The 18,514-nt window shown below is 33.8% G+C and overlaps 2 protein-coding genes across 2 annotated transcripts; one reads left to right on the top strand and one right to left on the bottom strand.

The window, feature by feature from the left end:
• Positions 1–84: 84 nt before the first annotated feature.
• On the top strand, positions 85–9,873 carry LOC132556993 (hydroxysteroid dehydrogenase-like protein 2). Its single transcript, XM_060221458.1, has 8 exons — positions 85–164; positions 2,102–2,265; positions 3,868–4,081; positions 4,437–4,540; positions 5,543–5,644; positions 7,256–7,456; positions 8,168–8,368; positions 8,877–9,873. Exons 1-8 carry the CDS (start codon positions 148–150, stop codon positions 9,116–9,118), a joined length of 1,245 nt encoding a protein of 414 aa, XP_060077441.1. The 5' UTR covers positions 85–147; the 3' UTR covers positions 9,119–9,873.
• Positions 9,874–10,963: 1,090 nt separating this feature from the next.
• On the bottom strand, positions 10,964–18,230 carry LOC132557000 (phosphatidylinositol-glycan biosynthesis class W protein-like). Its single transcript, XM_060221464.1, has 7 exons — positions 18,061–18,230; positions 16,193–16,597; positions 15,381–15,534; positions 13,545–13,798; positions 12,913–13,057; positions 12,373–12,448; positions 10,964–11,204 (listed from the first exon to the last, which is right to left on the bottom strand). The coding sequence occupies exons 1-7, from the start codon at positions 18,228–18,230 to the stop codon at positions 10,975–10,977; spliced, it is 1,434 nt and encodes a 477-aa protein (XP_060077447.1). The 3' UTR covers positions 10,964–10,974.
• Positions 18,231–18,514: the final 284 nt, after the last annotated feature.

Genomic DNA, 18,514 nt, shown 5'->3' with positions numbered 1-18,514 from the left:
TAAATCAATTATTTTAGTACAATTATTATAGTTTCTTTCCGCTTTTATATACCTGACTAAAAATATGTTAAACAAGATACAAAGTCCGTTCACTTGCCGGTTGTGTGTTGAGTCTTGTTACTGAGAACTTACATAGGACTCCGAATCATGGCTGCAAACACCGGGTGTGTACAGCGTGCACTTATGCTTTAAGAGGAGGGTGTGCAGACGACAGAATATTTTATTGTCATTGGTCCTATTTGTCATTTTCAATCGAAATGTTGCATATATTAGATACACGAAGGCTTGTACCTTGACAGGTCAACGTTCATTCAACATGACAAGAAGCTTTTGACAGTACTTATGAGTGTACCTAATGAGTATATTTAACGTATTTTACGTCACTTTCGATCTTTCGGCGGTTGACAGGCGCCGCGTATACTGTTTCATATGCAGGATTTCAATGACAGGTGACGGTAGTGAAACAGTGTTCTGTGTTACATAATATTCGTCAACTTGAATCATATCTATTGCAATTTATTTGTAGGCTACTTTGTGCAAGTGGTATTGTGATAAGCTTAGATAAAAAATGAAATAGTATGTGTCTAGTCACTATGAATTTATATCTTACACATGTTTTATACGTCTCTGATTGAAGTTGTCATTATTTCCTTGCACTAAACATTCAACAGTTTATAAGTCTTGTTAACCAGAGGAGTCTGATGTTCTGCCAATAAGAATATACCTTAGTCCCCTGATTTACACAAAAATATATTGAAATAATCACTTATTTTAAGAAGTTATTATACATTCTTATTGTTAAGCACATGGAAGTTGAGAGTAAAGGTTGCCTTGCCTAGTGGGGCTTTCTGTTTTGCTTGTTCAAACCTTGGAAGCAGGGCAATTTTGTAACCATATTACTTCCTATCATAATTAATGCCATTACCTGTTTGTAACTTTATTTCTGAGTTTTTTATTTTGATGTTACCACATGGAACTCAACAATCCATGCAAAACTGCGCTGTTCATTGTAGGGCCAAAAAATTTGGTTTGTTAATTTTCCTTATTGTCTAGCAGAGATATATCTATCTGGTTTTAGTTACCAAACTTTCCAATCAAGCAAAATTAAAAGAAATGAAATCTAGTATATGGTTTATAAATATATATGATAGATACAGATATAGTGGCATAGCAAACGTTTTTTAGGGGTGTATGCTTTCAAGAGAGGGCCCAGGGGAGAAGCCCCCCTGAACCTGACAGGTATTAGCTAATCAGAGATACCTTTTCTATTTACACCAACACATATTATTCAATAAAAATTGAAAAAATGCAGTAATATTTTTTTTTAACAATAATCATTGTTTTGAGTGTACAAGCATACCTTATTGCTGTGCCACTGACTGTCTTCACTTTACCAGAATGATGGATGATGATATGGCCTTCTTGATCCTTTATTGTTTAAAGAATAACTTAAATGGATTGTCTCTCCTCCTCTTTATCTCAAATTTGAAAAAAAAAAAAAAAATTAAATACAGTTTATTAGAAATGCAACGGTCTTCGAAAGATATATATAGTATGATAAGTTTGGAGAAATATTGTAATAAATGTATTAATGTTATTTAAATATTTTGTACCAAATATGAGCAAAAATTAACTGTGTAATAGCCCATTAAAATTAATCAAAAATGTGTCATCACTTAATTACTGAGCATGGAAGATCAACTCCGGACAAAGTTAATGAACATTTATTGAGCCTTCAGGGCTAGTATACTGCACCACAACATGTCATGTCATATAAATATCCTGTATATATATTTATCAGTTACTAATACAATATAAAGGCATATAATAAACACTTTTCAGGTAAAATTAATGTAAGATACATTATGCATGTATATGTTGAATACATAAATGCTCAGTATAAGGTTTACTGATGAATGCTGTAAATATCAGTTACTCAACATTTTGATAATGGTTAAATTTATTCACTTCATATTTATGAAATATTGAAGAGGTACAGTTTTTATACCATAGAGACAATGATCCCATTCTTTCACCTAAAACGATCACATTAAAAAGCTATTTGATATTTCAATGTAAATAGAATTTGTCTTTGTTTCAGGCTTTTAGCAGGAAAGACTCTATTCATAACAGGAGCCAGTCGTGGAATTGGGAAAGCTATAGCATTGAAGGCAGCGAGAGATGGAGCTAACGTTGTCATAGCAGCAAAGACAACAGAACCACACCCCAAGTTACCAGGCACCATTTACACAGCGGCCAAGGAAGGTGTGCTATATAACAAAAAAATTTGTTACTTTTCACCTAGCATCTTAAGATCATATTTGTATGTGACTTAAATAAATAGATGACAGCTGTTTAATAAAAACTTGTTTTACATTATCTAAAGGAATTACAGTAAACCTGCAGTCATTTTGAACAAAAATAAAATAAATATTGTTTAACTCTTTCAATTGTATGAAATTCTTCTCGTGAAAATAAACTGAAGTTCAAATTATCAGAGTTGACAGTGCCCAATAATCATTACAAATTATTAAAAAAAGCATCTTAGCAAGGCAGGAAATAGTGTGAAGGGTTCTGACTATCTATGCACAATTTTTTTTCCTCTTGTAATGGATGAGCTGCAACCAAGACAAGAACAAAGTCGCAGATAGATAGTCAGAACCTTTCAAACTAGGCAGGAAATCTATTATGGTATTTTCTGGAAAAAAGATGTTGATTACAATGAGATTATCTTTTGAAACATTTGCTGTAGATATTAGTTGACTGTTAATAAAATCATTATTTTGTTCTTCATCACAATGGATATTGCGACAAAGAAACCCATTTTAAATGTAGGTCGAAAAAAGCATTCTCATATCATTATATGAAGTGTGGATTGAGATTTATGACAATGGATTCATGTTTGTTAAAATGCACTATGACTCCTACAGTTATTTGACATAATAAATAGGGATAATTACTATGTTAAGTGCTCTTTGACAATATACATGCCAATATTCTGTAGTCCATTTACACTGATGAAGCAAGCACTGGTATTACAGGCCTCAAGTTATGTCAGCTGTTACAAGCACAGTGGCATGGCAAGATGTGAAAGAAATCACGCTGAATCAATGCTAATTAAGTGACTTGTATGTGTATAATTGGGCACTATCGATTGCTTACAATGAATATTTACATCCCACTACCCATATTTTAACATTGATGTGAGTAATGACAACATGAAGTAATTATTGCTAATATCTTTACCAATACATGTGGTCTGACAATATGTTTGAACAATTCAAATGGTAAATGACACAAAACTAGAAAGGGTTCAAACTGTCACTAGACAGAAAATTATTGTTTTTGTTGAAGAAATTACATGTTCAAACAACCTGTTATTTGAACTGAGCAGAGGTTTACTGTAAAATTCCCAAATTTTTATCATATTTCTGTAAATAAATGTCCCAATTTTCCTCTAATATATATTGTTCATTGACTTACATATGTTTCAGGATAAACCATGTTTAAACCAAATATCACCATTGTCTGAAATGAAACAGTTTAAACACACATTTTCAATGTCAGATTATCTTATATATTGGGAATTAATTTGATTTTTTTTTCGTTTTTTTCTCTCTCCCATCATCCCCACTCCCTCCATTAATTATGCAATATTAGCAGGAAAGTACAAAATAAATGTAGTTACATTAAATATGTAAAACAATAGTATACAGATGTACAATAATCAATAACCATTAAATTGTGACTTGTTTGTAATCCAAAAGTACTGCTGCTGATAAATAAAATCCTGACTTTACCCCCAGACTCTGCAGGTAAGTTGATGTTCTGGGCCTCTGATATTGATAAATCATTTTCATATTACAGTTGAAGATGCTGGAGGGAAATGTCTGCCCTGTGTGGTAGACATCAGAAATGAAGAACAGGTGCAGAAAGCAGTAGAGGAGGCTGTAGCCAAGTTTGGAGGGATTGACATCCTTGTCAATAATGCCAGCGCCATCTCCCTCACAGGCACGCTGTCAACAGGCATGAAGAAATATGACCTAATGATGAACATCAATGGCAGGGGTACTTACCTCTGGTGAGTGTTATATGTGATGTGAACTATGGTCTGTAAATGTAGTGGATGTTATTTATTTAATATTAACCAGGGCACATTGTCTCTGATATTGTTAGTGACGTAAAGCACATATTCATATTGGAAATATGTCTTTTATCACTTCTCTTGATGTATATATTATGATAGCAGATTGTATATGAACTTGATGGTTTCCATCCTGTAAACTTAATTCAAGACTCAAAATGGTGTGAAAAATAAAGCACAGAAACAATGAAAAAACAAAATCAAGATTCAATAATCTGAGATTCCATTTCCCTTTTAGTCCATTTTCCAAAACTTATGAAATGAGTCCTGGGTACTTTCTCTTTGATTTCAGTTCTCATGTATGCTTACCTTACCTCCTGAAGAGTTCTAATCCTCACATTTTGAACATCAGCCCTCCACTTAACATGAACAAGGATTGGTTCAAGGGACATGTAGGTGAGTGTCAAGTGCCAAAACTTCAGATTTATTACTTAGATTAGGAGATTAGGATTTCTTTACATCAACAGTAAACTTATTCCCAGGTCATTTGATTTAAAAACAAGACATCATTTATTTACCCTGAGGCATCATCCATCAATCAAACTTTTGTTGTCTTTTACAAATATTATCCAGCTTCCATAAAACATCATACATTGCTGGTTCACTACCAAAAATAGCTCAAACAGTTTCTCATATCAGACATCTAGCTTAAGGTCAAGTTCATTATTACTAAAAATAGATTTCCTGAATCATTTCCTTCTACAAACTCTTATTCTAAATCTTATACAGGGGCTTATTTCCAAGAATACATTTGAGCTTGAATATTACAGCCTCAATAACAAGGTCATTGTTACTTAAGATAATCTTAAAATTAACCCTTCTCAGTCCTGTCATTATTCTTAAATTTTACATTGAATGTCTGGACTTTCTCTGTTAGTTGGGTCTGAAGCATTCTTAGGTGACGGAGACTCACTTTTGTATAATCAGTTGTCTCTGCCACCTGGGGCATGAGGTCAGAACCTTATAAGGGAAATCCTCTTTTCTCTGTAGGAATATCAGAATTCTGTCCCAATTTGGTCTGAAGTACCCTTTGATGGAAAATACTTTTTTGTATACATAGTGGGTCTTGGAGGACCCCCTAGGATGGGAGGTGCTAAGTCCAATAGGGGAAATAGAGTCAATTCTTTAAAATCCATTTGGTCTGAAGTATATCTGGATGAAGGATTCTTTTATAGACATGGTTTAGGAGCAGATGGATGGACCTCAATTGGAAACAAAAAGAAACGCTTAGAATTCCTTTTCCTTTCGTAAGGATGAAACAATTAGCCAAACAAATATAAGTGTGCAATCAAGGCCCAGTGGATCTCCAGTGTTTACAAAATTCGCTAAAAATGACTTTCAGAATTCACCTCTTGGTTCAATTTGATATATTTACACTATGATGATAATATTTTTCAGCATATACCATGGCTAAGTATGGAATGTCAATGTGTGTCTTGGGAATGGCTGAGGAGTTCAAACCTGATGGAGTTGCTGTTAATGCTCTCTGGCCAAGGACAGGTAAGTATATTAGATCTGTGGTGGAGAAGCATCACATGTGATTTGCAGGATAATCTTAATTAGGTACTGTTTTTGGAGAATAAATGAGTTTCTGTTTTGCATAACTTTGTGCAATTGAAATTTAGTGCATAATCCCTTTCTGTTACATAAGCGCAATTACAAATTTATAATAATTACTGTCTGAGCAGCAATTAGTGCTATCTTATTTTAGGACAATACTTTCACCACAAAAAGTGCCAAAATAAGATTTCCATTAACATATTAGTTTTTAGAGTATTTTAAATTGTACTTCATCTGATTTTCAAGTAATAATGATGGCAGATTACATATATCTGATGGAAATTGAAAGAGTAGTAATCAAACCATATTTTCTAATGCCAGAAATACATGTACATTATGGAAAACCATGGATAGTTGGAGTAACTTGCTTGTGAAAATTTTGAGTGCATGACTGCTATTATCTCAAGTTGTGTAATAATTCTAGTTAGTACAAGAACATTTCAACTACTGCCTATTTATGTGGTTGTGGTTACCAGGGTCTCTGTAGAATCTAGTGAGGGCTAAAAATGTACTGTTCTAGGTGAATTTACAAAAATTGTCAATGAAAATTAGCATTGAGTGGCAATTGTACTGCTTGTAAAGTGTTTTGAAATCTAAAATTTGAAGCTGTCCACTGTAAGAGAAATGTGAAAATTTACAGTTCTTAATTTATATTTATGTTGCAAAAATACAGTTTTCACTGAATTTGCTTGTAAGAAGTTTTTATGCAATTCTCAAAACATATAAGAAATAACAAACATGTAAATAATGTGTAGTTTAATCTTACTATTTACACATATTTATTTATAGAGTAGATTACATGTATGTAGAATATAAAAACAAAAAATATGTAATAAATTCAAGAATTGGTAAAATGACAGAAATTAATCAAAAGTGCTATCAGATATGGTCAGTGATGACTAACTCTCATCAGCCCCATACTGTGTTATTTTTTTTCTCTTACCCTGGTAAGGTAAATCTAGATTTTTTCCCAGTGTGAGATTTCCTTGTTTTGTACACATGCTCTTTGCACGTTCTGTAAACAATTTCAGTGACGTCCCTAAACTACTTTTATTAGGTCACGTACACAGATCAATTCATCTGCTACTGAAATCCTGTGTTACCTCAAATCTGGAAATCCTGTGCTGTCATCAACATTGAAACTCAATCTACAGCTTACCAAAAATATATCTAACGTTTTATTGGCATGTACACTAGAATCACATTTTGTGTAGGATTAAATCACAATGTGTGAGATGTCTCATCACTATTCATATGTCATCCTTGAGTTTTTGTTTACACACAAAACACTTATCTTGCATTCAGGCAAGAAATATAGGGTAAGAAAAAAATAATCATTCATCCTGTTTAGGGTGAGATATGGGGATCTATACCCTCGGGGAAGATTATTCAGCTGTCAAACATTAGGTAAACCTCGGGTTTAACAACTTAGTAATCTCCCCCTCAGGTTGAGATCCCCCATCTCATGGTAAAGGGGGCTAAAAATTCTATCAACCTTGAATAACTTACACTGCTAACAATTGATTACTTTGAAATGTTACTCTTTTCCAGCCATCTACACTGCTGCCATGGAGATGTTAGGTGGAGGAGATGAGGTAGCCAAGCAGTGTCGTAAGCCTGAGATCATGTCAGATGCTGCCTATGTGATGCTGATTAAGGATAGCAAGTCCTACACTGGAAACTTTGCTATCGATGATGAAGTACTCGCAGCTGCTGGAGTTAGTGATATGGAGGAGTATAGCTGGGTAAAAGGTAAAAAGAAAGATTTTATTGTCTTGTGAGTTAATATTGTAAAACCACATTTATCCATCTACACTTTGCAGGTGCTGTCCTGTGTTTACAGGGAAAGATTAGGAACCGAGAAAAAGACAGCTTACAAAAGCCTTTTGACATCACCACTTACAGTGGGATAAACATCATTTTGTTAGGGTAACCATGTCAGATATGGATACCGTCATCAATTTCAACACACATTTTATGGGCAATTGATGATAGCAGGGTGTGTACAATTCCCAAAGACATTTTTTGATGGAAAAGAGTGAGAGAAAAATAGTCAATCATTTCTGTATGATATGGACAATGTTATCTCAACCCTCGGATAATATTTACAAAGTTTAGCATAGCTTCATACTTAACTTTATATATATCAGGTTGAGAAAACTCTGTCTACACTACACAGAGGTGAAGGATTCTATTACTGTATTCTGTTATTCTGCAACAACCAAGAGGGTAACCATACCAAGCCTGACACACTATCACATGATTGAGTAACATACCTTTATAATTCTATTGAATAGTAAAACATAGACATGCTTATTATCAGGCATGGGGTTATTACCACAAAGAAACACGTAAATGATATTCAAATATTCTTACCTTATAGTTTGTTTAGGTTTCAGTGAAGTATCTATCATGAGTATAAAACTGACTCATCTAATCATACCTTAACTTTAACTATTTCAGGCAGCAAACTTCTCCCAGACTTTTTCTTGGATGTCGATGCCAACACACTGAGGGAGCAAATGAGTGAAGGAGGTGCCACACCTGCTTTTAGTGGAACCGCTGGGACCAGTGGACCAGCCAAGACATTTGAAACCATCCAGTCTATGCTTAGTGAGGATCTAGTGGGAAGTGTAGGAGGTGTTTTCCAATTCAATCTGTCAGGTATGTATTTACCTCCAAGTGAATGATTTGGTCAATGTATAACCTGTACAGGCCAGTTACATGATGAAATATAGATGTCAACTCTAAATACGTTTGTCAGTATTGAAAATATCATTTTGTATCTTTGTTTTATACCAATTCTAATGCAGTTTGAGATTTTCACTGCATTGTCTATGGAAATCTGCTTTTGACAGTGCCTAATGATTAAAAATTAAAATGAAATGTATACTGTAAAACCATCAATTTTCTCAGGGTTTGATTTTCATTGATTTTGTGGGTACTGTTGTTGAATTGGTGTGTTCACAAACTTTTGAAATTAGCTTCAGTTTTTTTTAATAATCATGAAAATTGAGACCAACGATAATATGTGATTTTACAGAATTCTGTAATAGGGGATCAGTATGTAGTCACAAGGTTTTAAATTCTCAATCCAATAACAAAACTGGCCATGGTGTGTGTAAGGTATCAGTAATGTACAATATTAGGGTGCATTGCCAATCTGTTGCAGGTACTGATGATAGTACGTGGTTCATCAACTTGAAATCTGGTGCTGGAAGCCTGGGACCAGGTGAGCCCCCAATGGGAGCTGACTGTACAATGAGCATGGACAGTGCTGATTTCCAGAAGATGTTTGCAGGCGAGCTCAAACCTGTTGCAGCCTTTATGTCGGGAAAACTTAAAATCAAAGGAGATATGGCTATGGCCATGAAGCTTGAAAAACTTATGAATAAAATGTCACCAAAATTATAAAGTTTTTCCCACCAGCAAACTTTCAGACACTACTAAATGAAAACAAAAATTTTTCAGGGAAGATGACCAAATGAATTTCTAGTGTAAGAGAAAATGTGTTGATATAATATTTAAATCTAATGTGCTCGTTAGTGAGTAGTGTATAAGGACTGATTCTGATAAGATACCAAGAATGAATTAGTGTATTGATGTAGCAGTTCTTGAAATCCTCATATTCCTGACTACTTCAATTTGCCAGTAAACCTTGCAATTCCTATTATTCTCGAAAATAGATGCTATTACACAGTGTAATTCACTCTATTTCATCTTAGATTATTACATGAATGGTGATGTAAAATTGCTGTGGAAGGTTTTGATTGTCTGCAGTGATGAAGTCTATGAAAAAAAAATTGTATGTTAAATTTATAGGAAGCGAGTGACATTTCAGTTCTGATGAGTGTTTTGAATACTAACGTGAGTTGATAGTGCTGAGTGACAATTTATTTATCAAATCTATGTATATATATATATATCAAATAGTTACATGTTAAGGTTCATGATTAAAAGGTTTTTTTATAAAATCATTACATTGTACATTTCATTTGATTGTACAGCATAACATGTTCCTTGTGCTGTAAAACTCAGAGGTACTTATGTTATAAAAAAGTGTGATCAAAATCACTTTGTTGATAAGGTAGCAATTTTTACTGGTATATCATCAGTTGAATATTGTACATTTGATACAATACTGTTGTACAATAAAATTTTGGGATGAATTTGATGTTTTAATTCTAGTTTTTAGCCCATCATGAGATGGTTAGTTCAAATTGCTGTGCATATTCATCTTAAAACAATTCTGGTGATTGCCAATTCTTGGATCCTGGATGTATCTTTTTCTAACTTCATATTTAATTTTCACTCGGTCCCCATATATATAAATATTTATATAGTTACGCCCTTTTGATTTTGGACAAATCAGAAAATGTCTGACAGGCAACGATCTTTAATTTGCTATCACCATTTCTCAGGGGAATTCAATTAAGAGCAAAAGTAGCAGAAAAGAAGAGAAAAGATGGGATCAGATCCCACTCACAAAGAAAAAAAAGATCAGATGATAGTGTGTGGCAAGCTCCCAGCTGATTCGTATTGAAGGGACAGGGCTTAGGAATCACCTCTTCACCAGCACCTAGACCCAGCCACCAAACTGATCAAAACTACAGTATAAATATACAGTTTCATCAATCTCCTGTTTCCTAAGAAGATGATATTTTTTTCTAAAATATTTAACGTTTGACATATTAGCTGAAAAGTACACTCCACACACTTCAGCACACAACACTGCACAAAAATGGAAAGTAATGCAAAGACATAAACATGCACTAGTAAATGTTTTCCTCCATAGGTCTAGATAGTTTGGTGTATTACTCAAAACAAGATGAGGATATTTGAAATCTGCTTTGGTCTGATTGATTGTTTTTGTTATCAACTCCATGATTTTAGTGACACAGTTGTGACAAGAATGTTGAGACAAAAGATTTGGCAGAATGTTGGTCATAAAACTATGGCCATGTTCCAAAAGTTGCGAGTCAGGCACATTATCAGATTATAGTATGCAACACTGTACCATACCAAGAAGTGCTTGGATACAAATTTGTAAGAGGCATAATACAAAACATGACAACTATGATATTTTGTGGGTTATCCATGGTGTGCCATGTCGGATCTTTTTCTAAATTCTACTCCACTGCATTGACAATTTTTCAGAACTTTTCCATAACATTTTTGGATATGAATTTTTTGGAAAAGGCAGAAGCAAAATGACCCCCAAGTCCAATAATACAAGTATATAAAAACCAACACTTAATATTCTACAAGATTCACCAAAACTTTAATCTTACTCTCCTTACAAACAAATAAACAGATATGGCTGACAGACTAGACATGTACAAAGTGAGAATGAGGAAGCTTGGCAACGGTGTCATATGAATGGTTGCCATGGAGATGTTGACCAATCCAGTTAGGACATTTGACAACAGGAAATAAAAGAGTCCATTGTAGTTGATGGCATTGAGAAGACCTTTGGTTGGCAACGTCTGCATAGTCACACCTGTAATACAAGATAGATCTTGTCAGCATGAAGTGGAAATTTTTGTCATGATGTGTACAAACTGACATAAAATAGATTTGTGGCTGTATGAGCAATCAAACATTTTGTTATGTGAGAAAACTGTTCTATGATTGGTGAAGGGTCTCCCAAAGGTTTTGACAAAGTGCAGGTTTTAATCTGAAACTGACAAATTCCTACACAAGAGAATATTTTAAATTGATTACCTAATCTGAAATAGTACAGAAAATTTCCAATCATCACAAAATTACAACCTAGAATAAAAACCAAATTATTTTTAGCTTAAATTCGAACATTTTAAAGGCTTTGTCATAAAACAAATACAATAATTGGCCATTTTCTTACATTAATAAAAAGATCGAAAGATAGGTAACATTCTTCAGGACCAGGGTAGAATATCATTTTTCTCAAATCTTCCTATTATAGTAAAACTGACGAATGCTCTCCAAAAACCACATTATTGGTCAAAAAATTTTTAACAAATGGCAACAATTCTGAAATTACAGGGTTTCAAGCACTGAACATAGTATAATGTGCATGCTATCAGTACAACCAATATACCCACCAAGTTTCATTATCCTAACTTAAATGAAAGCAAAGTTATGCTCTGAACACAAAACAAAGGGCAATAACTCTGTAATTAAGGGGTTGCAGGCCATGCTTTTGGTACTCTCCAAAGCCTCTTAGTATGATTAAAGCATATACAAGTCTCATTATCCTACTTTAAATGAAAGCAAAGCTATGGTCTGAACACAAATTTTAACAAAGTGCAATAACTCTGTAATTATGTGCATGCAGGCCTATCTATCTATAAGCTGCCCTGAAAAGTCTGTGATCTTAATAATGCCAATAATTGTATATCATAACATTTTCTATATTTTTCAAGTAAGAAGGCCAGGGGTACAAGCACACATCACATCATGACTCCTAATAATTACCACAGGACAATTTCTTAGCATTTGTTCTTATTTATTGCTTATTGACAGACATGGTCATTGTTCACATGTGTATAATGTAACAGTTACCCAGTACATTAATTTCTCATAAAAATATACATGTAAATTTGCCTCAGCTAAATGTATCATACCAACAGAATCTTAACTAGATTTCAGCACAAAAATTCAAGAATTAGTTTTAAAACCACACTGACCTGCTGAAATTCTGAGGTATTCCACTATAAGATCAACCAACAGTAAAACAGACATGGTCTGTGTGGACAGTGCTAGCTGTAAAAAGAGAAAATCAAAGAAGATAAATGTACATGTAAGTAATGTATTGTGAATGTTATTTTGTAATATTTTGAGCATGTGCATGTCTGCAGGGAAGTTGTTTTCAGTTCTTTTGAGTTACTGATGAAATGTGAGTTTATTCTGGTTGTTTAATTATCTTATGTAAGTATTGTACAATTATTTTGTAAGTTATAGGTAAGGAAAAACAACTTAAAGTTGTAATGTTTACTATCCTCATGAAACAAAAGAAAATAATTAAATGAAAGTATAATGGGACTTCCTCATACATGGAACATCTTACAAGTTTTCACAACAAATATGTTACCTTTGACTTTTGAAAATACAGTATTCCATCTTGACAAGATTTAATGGAGCCTTGGATATAACGAGTATAATTCTTTTAATTCAAATTCACTTTTGTTCTAGTTTAACAAATTAAGCTGATATATTTAGTCACTTACAATCCATAAAACATAGGTGAGGTTAGCAAATCTTCGTGACACCAGTTCTCCATAGGCTAGCGCTGATATACTATACATGGCCCAGAAAAATACGGACATTGTCATCATGACAATTAATAGAGTTCTCCATGCTGACATGGTCCATCTGTCGGTACAAAGGTACAATGTTTCATTTCAGTATACATGTATCTTCACTTACAATAGGCACGTTTATTAAAGTACATATGAGAACTTTTCATACAAGCAATAAACTATGACTAAATTTCAATATATGGGATAACAAATAAAAGACATTTACGTACAAAGATAATTATGCAGAAATTGATTTTGACAAGGAAACTCTAAATATGAAATTGAAAGGGCTATAATTTTTCATGAGTTCCATTTAAACTTCAGAGGACTTAATGAAACCTGTAACAAAAACTCTAACAAATATATCACGTGTAGAAGAGAAAGGGTCTGAACTATGTCCTTTGGCTACATGATCATATGTACAAAATCATACAGGTTCCTTCAATTTTTAAAAAAAACTTCATAAGTTATCTCCCCTTCCTATGCTATCCATTTACATACATAAACATAAAATATTACACAACCAATAACTTTACCATGATAATAAAAAATATTCTTACCTTTCATATCTGAAAATCATTTTTCCTATTTCTGTCCCAAAAACATAAAGTGCGAAGTACCCAAGACATGAGAAGATTCCTTCCCTATTGGCATTGAATAGTCCCTCGCGGCCGCCTTTTCCGTCCTCCCCCAACAACAAATAATCCTTTACTCCCCCATAGTCCAAACTGTACTGGTACCCCACTACCACACCAAGAGCACACAGGCTCCACAGGAACTCGGGTACATAGATGTAAAACAATGTTGACATAATCTGTGATAAAAATAATAATAATAATAATTCATGTGTACCAGCAACATCATGATTTACAAAGGAAATTAGAAAAGTATGCACAATACTATAACTTACAGGTAGAAGACTTCCTTGTTTTGGCCACAAGTTTTCAGTTTATCTTCTGCATGATTTAACTTACCACAAAGAAAAAAATCTTAGTAGTCCACCAGAAAGAGCAGTCGGAATCAGGCTCACAGGCCTAACGGTCATCTTACTATAATGACCTTAGTATCTCCTTTTTATGAAAAAGGCTTAATAGGCCTAAAACAAATTGCTCAACTACTCTACAGCTTACAAAGAAGACATTGTTGGTTAATAAAAATATCTTCTGCAAACTTTACACCATTTTCTTTATACAGGCTACTTCGCTAATGCCATTACACCAAATCTTTTGCTTGTTGAAAAAGGAATTTTAAGATCTCAATTCACTTAACAAATGAGATCTTAAATATCAAGGTCAATTATTTGAACAAATCTGTAGACCTTCATCCACTTATATTAAAGAATCATTATCAACAGTGGACCTTTATATTTTTAAGAAGTCATTTGAAGATGTTAACATACGCTTGTGATCTTTAAGATCTTTAAAGGTCAATCACATGAACACAATTGGTAACAATTCATCCCAGCATGCCAAAGGCCCAATTTCAGCACCTTCAGCCTTCTGGTTACTGGTAACAAGTTGTTTAAAGATTTCGACATATTTAACACCTGTGACCATGAAAGTGATGTCAAGGTCAATAATATGAACCAACTTGGCAGCCCTTCATCCCAGCATGCTACAGGCCCAATATCAGCACCCTGAGACGTTTGACCCCTGTAACCTTGAAAGTAATTCAAGGTCATTCATTTTTAAAAACTTGCATACCATCAAATCGCCATCCTACACTTATACTTCTAAAACAGTTTGAAATATTTCTAATAGAAATTAAACATATTATGCTCAAAATTCTATCTTTCCTATATGAACTTTAGTAAACTTAACCCCCTTCCCCATGGGGAAATGTGAGACCCTGGGGCCATGAAATTCACTATTTTGGTTAAGCTCCTTAAGACACTTCCATTCATGAAGATCATTTGATTCTACCATACCTGGGAAGAAGATTTTTGAAATTTGTGTCAATTTGACCCATTTGGCCAACCTCTCAGGCCAGAGTGGGGAGGGGATCATACAATTCACTTTTTAGGTTCATCTTAGGCTAGGAAAGGTTTCTGCAATATTTCATTGAAATTGGTTCAGGGTTTTTTGAGAAGAAGTTAAAAATGTTAAAAAGTTTATGGACACATGATGCTGGACAAAGGTGACTGCAATAGGTCACCATGAGACTTTACCTCAAGTGTCCTCATAAGCTGACCTTAAGTTAGTTATTTAGGCAAATCAAGAATTCATTGAACATGTACTGCAAGCTGCTGGGAGATGATATTCATATCAAGAATATTCCTATGTACAAGTAATATTCAATAAACCATTAATTCTGAAAATGATAATTAAATTTCATAACATTAAAGCATTCTGTTTTTTAATATTCTGTTCTTGATACATCTTGATCTTGATACTGACCTTCAAAGCAGCCAGGGTGATAAAAAAGTTCCAGTGTACGCCATACTCAGAAACATGTTCATGGTAATTAGCTCCCTTTGTTACAGCAAATCGCAACAGTCCCAGGAACAGTAATGGTAAACAGGAGATGAGACAGTTCACAAGGCAACGAACCCTATCAATTATAAAACATACATTTATATATAAGCAGTCAGGTGAAAATGTGATAAGCAGATTATGACATTAACAGCTAACACTTTTTTTGGATGTCTAAACCCTGAATTTAACTTTCTGATACGCCAAATTGACTTTTTTCCTTACAGAAATTCTTTGGAGGAAAAAAATATATTCTCATTTGTTTTTCCCATAAGCACAGTGATTGTTCTAACTTCTGTTTGCTTATTCTTTGAAATTTCTAAGGAACTGTCATAATAAAGACCAGAAAGCTAGCATATCACCTCTAATTCAGAGTCTGAGTCGGCTTTTTACAGGACACAATGGAACACCATTGGTTGCTAATTCTTCAGAATAGCATTGGATATTGATGGGCTTATCACCAGGCATGGGCTTATTGCTGGATAAATATATACTAAGTTTGTTCTATGTAAATATTAAGTGGTATCTAAAATTGGCTGAAATTCATGTTACCTATACTAGACTGCCAGGACTCTGTCTAAAGCTTGCACTTAAAACACAGGTTTAAACCAACATGCTGCCCAATCTGATCAAATGATTTCATTATATTTCAAAAATAAATTGTTATTACTACAAGAAAGAGTTCTTATAACAATTCAGTTTCATCTAAGACTGAAAAATGGAGGTAAAAAACTTACCCAGGATTTCTGTATTTGCCACGAGCCTCAGGTGAAACTATAGCATTGGAGATGACAAATAGTCCTACTCCTGTATCCATGACACCAGTGCCATAGGTTTCTGCTTTACAGAACCGTCGTGGAAATATCACAAAATCTACACCAAGAATGGAAATAGCAGTATAGACGAGCACATATGCCCGGAAATTGTTGATAAAAGAAAGTTGTGGATCAATATGTCTTTCTCGTATTTCACCCCAACTGAGCCATTGGGTTTTTAAATGTCGTGAGTTCAGTTTTAATATCACAGCTGTCAGTGATAGTAACAGGATACATGATTGGCACAGGAATATATATTCATTCCAAAGTGTCAAGAAAAGTTGAAGGGGAAGCACCAGGCATAAGTGATCAATGGCCACTGTGTACCTAAAACAGAAGCATTTTTAATATGACTAATTATATAAACAGAAAATATCATTAAAAAACAGAAGCAAACAATGTATTTTCTACCTGAGCTGCACCTGAGCAGAAAAGGTGATCTAGTTTGTATTAAATGAATAAAACGTCAACTTAGCAGGTTATTTAAAGAAATATTATTTATCAATCTATCCAACTAAATCAAACATATCTTTAACTGAAGCATTTGTCACAAAGGTTCATGTTCTGTTGCAAAAGATAAAGCGCAGTATATTGATGGGGTTGCTTTGTTGTGCCAGTTGTTTACCAAAATCTGTCCATACCAGTTGTTTCATACAAAAAATCAAAAGTAGTAAAGTACCTATGTTTTGGTTGTTATGTAACATAGCAAATTATATATATTTCAAAATTTTATATTAGGACATCTAAAATAAAATTGGTATGAAAATCAACATTTTGGGTACAGAGTAGAAGGATACATATTTTTTAATAAAAATGACTTTTGATGTTCAGAATCGTGAACTTTACGATTTCCTATCCTGCAGACAAATTTTAATGTAATGATGCTATTATATCAGACCTTACATTTAAATCATAAAAGTCGCGTCAAGTTAGAAATCAATTTTGTAGAGTTTACTCTTGTTATAATTCATGTAGGTACTCATAATTCCAAAAGCCAGCAAAAAATTCTGTTATTTAAAAATTTATAAAATTCTGTATAAATGCATTTATTTCTTTGGCCTTTTGATCATGGCCATTCAGTCTGATTTTACAGATCTATACAAAATGGTGGAGAGAGATTAAAACAAAAAACTAAATGAATGTAGGTAAATGCAGCAATGCTTGCTTGCAAAAATGGGAAGGTTGCTTTCCTTCAACCAATCAAAATATATTACACAATGGGCAAATCAAGTTGCACAGTAAATAAGTTTGGGTACAACTTTATATCTTTATCATGTAAGGACTCCAACAGTTTTGTTGGTGAGGACATATAGTGGTACATATTGACTTGGCTTTGGTGTAATTGTGACTTGACCAAAATTTTGTTGGATAACAACCAAATGCTTGGAATGAGACAACTGGACAGAATGCTATTGTACAGAACAACCGGTATTCATCAATTTGATACATTTCTGTCCTTCGGTATAGTGGAGATTAGTAGCAAGGGAATAAGGAGCAGAATTCTGTTAGTTTCACAAGGACTTTGTTTCGGGAAACAGGATATACGATCCTTTTGTAAACAATGGTACGCTCTATTTTTACTACGTTACAAAATGCTTACAATGTACTGATTTTTTTTATGTTGTAACTATCTTGATATAGCATTTTACTGTGTCATAAATTTCTCATATTCCCGAAACCGAATGGATTTAGTTTGTCTTACATGTTGATACAACATCAAATTTATACGAGAGGAAGGAAGCCGTGGGAGTTTGACATGTTGTTATATCTGATTTGACAGATAATATTACCATGTGAAACGAGGTGTCGTTTTCCATAGGAAAGTCTGTACACAAACTCGGGCAAACACTGTTATTCCAGTTGCAGATAAAAGAGCAGAGACTTCCGTAGATGTTGTACCAACATGGTCGCTCACAAACTGCTCGTGCAGCTCTTTGTATGACGAATTTCCAGTAGACATCTCGATTACCTCCAGTACAGGAGGCTGACATGTTTTATTATGATCTTAGTCCAATATACGCTTAAATTTGAGTTACCAAATGGCGGGAAATATAAATGCTTCATTTTAGCAAATGTTGGCGATAAAAATCAATACTTCAACATTTCTCACTATAATAATACTTTGACGGAAAAGGTAGTCAACATGACCTATCACACTGAAAAAATATTGCACCATGAATATTGCTAAAAACAACCATGCCAAACATACCTTAGCTTTGCTGAATTACGATATTTAAAATTCAT

Source organism: Ylistrum balloti, unplaced genomic scaffold, assembly GCF_031769215.1.
Source record: "Ylistrum balloti isolate Yb309-2 unplaced genomic scaffold, AGI_CSIRO_Ybal_v1 Utg370612, whole genome shotgun sequence".
Taxonomy (NCBI): Eukaryota; Metazoa; Mollusca; class Bivalvia; order Pectinida; family Pectinidae; genus Ylistrum; species Ylistrum balloti.
Note: the sequence above shows the minus strand (reverse complement) of the source record. Positions and strands in the feature narration are given on the sequence as shown.

Coding starts and splice junctions, on each gene's coding strand:
- LOC132557000 (XM_060221464.1), bottom strand. CDS start 18,230: ATGTCTACTGGAAATTCGTCATACAAAGAGCTGCACGAGCAGTTTGTG. Junction 15,535..16,192: donor GGCAAATACAGAAATCCTGG/GTAAGTTTTTTA, acceptor TATAATTGATAG/GGTTCGTTGCCTTGTGAACT. Junction 13,058..13,544: donor ATGATTTTCAGATATGAAAG/GTAAGAATATTT, acceptor TTGTACCGACAG/ATGGACCATGTCAGCATGGA.
- LOC132556993 (XM_060221458.1), top strand. Junction 4,082..4,436: donor GGCAGGGGTACTTACCTCTG/GTGAGTGTTATA, acceptor CTTTGATTTCAG/TTCTCATGTATGCTTACCTT. Junction 7,457..8,167: donor GGAGTATAGCTGGGTAAAAG/GTAAAAAGAAAG, acceptor TAACTATTTCAG/GCAGCAAACTTCTCCCAGAC.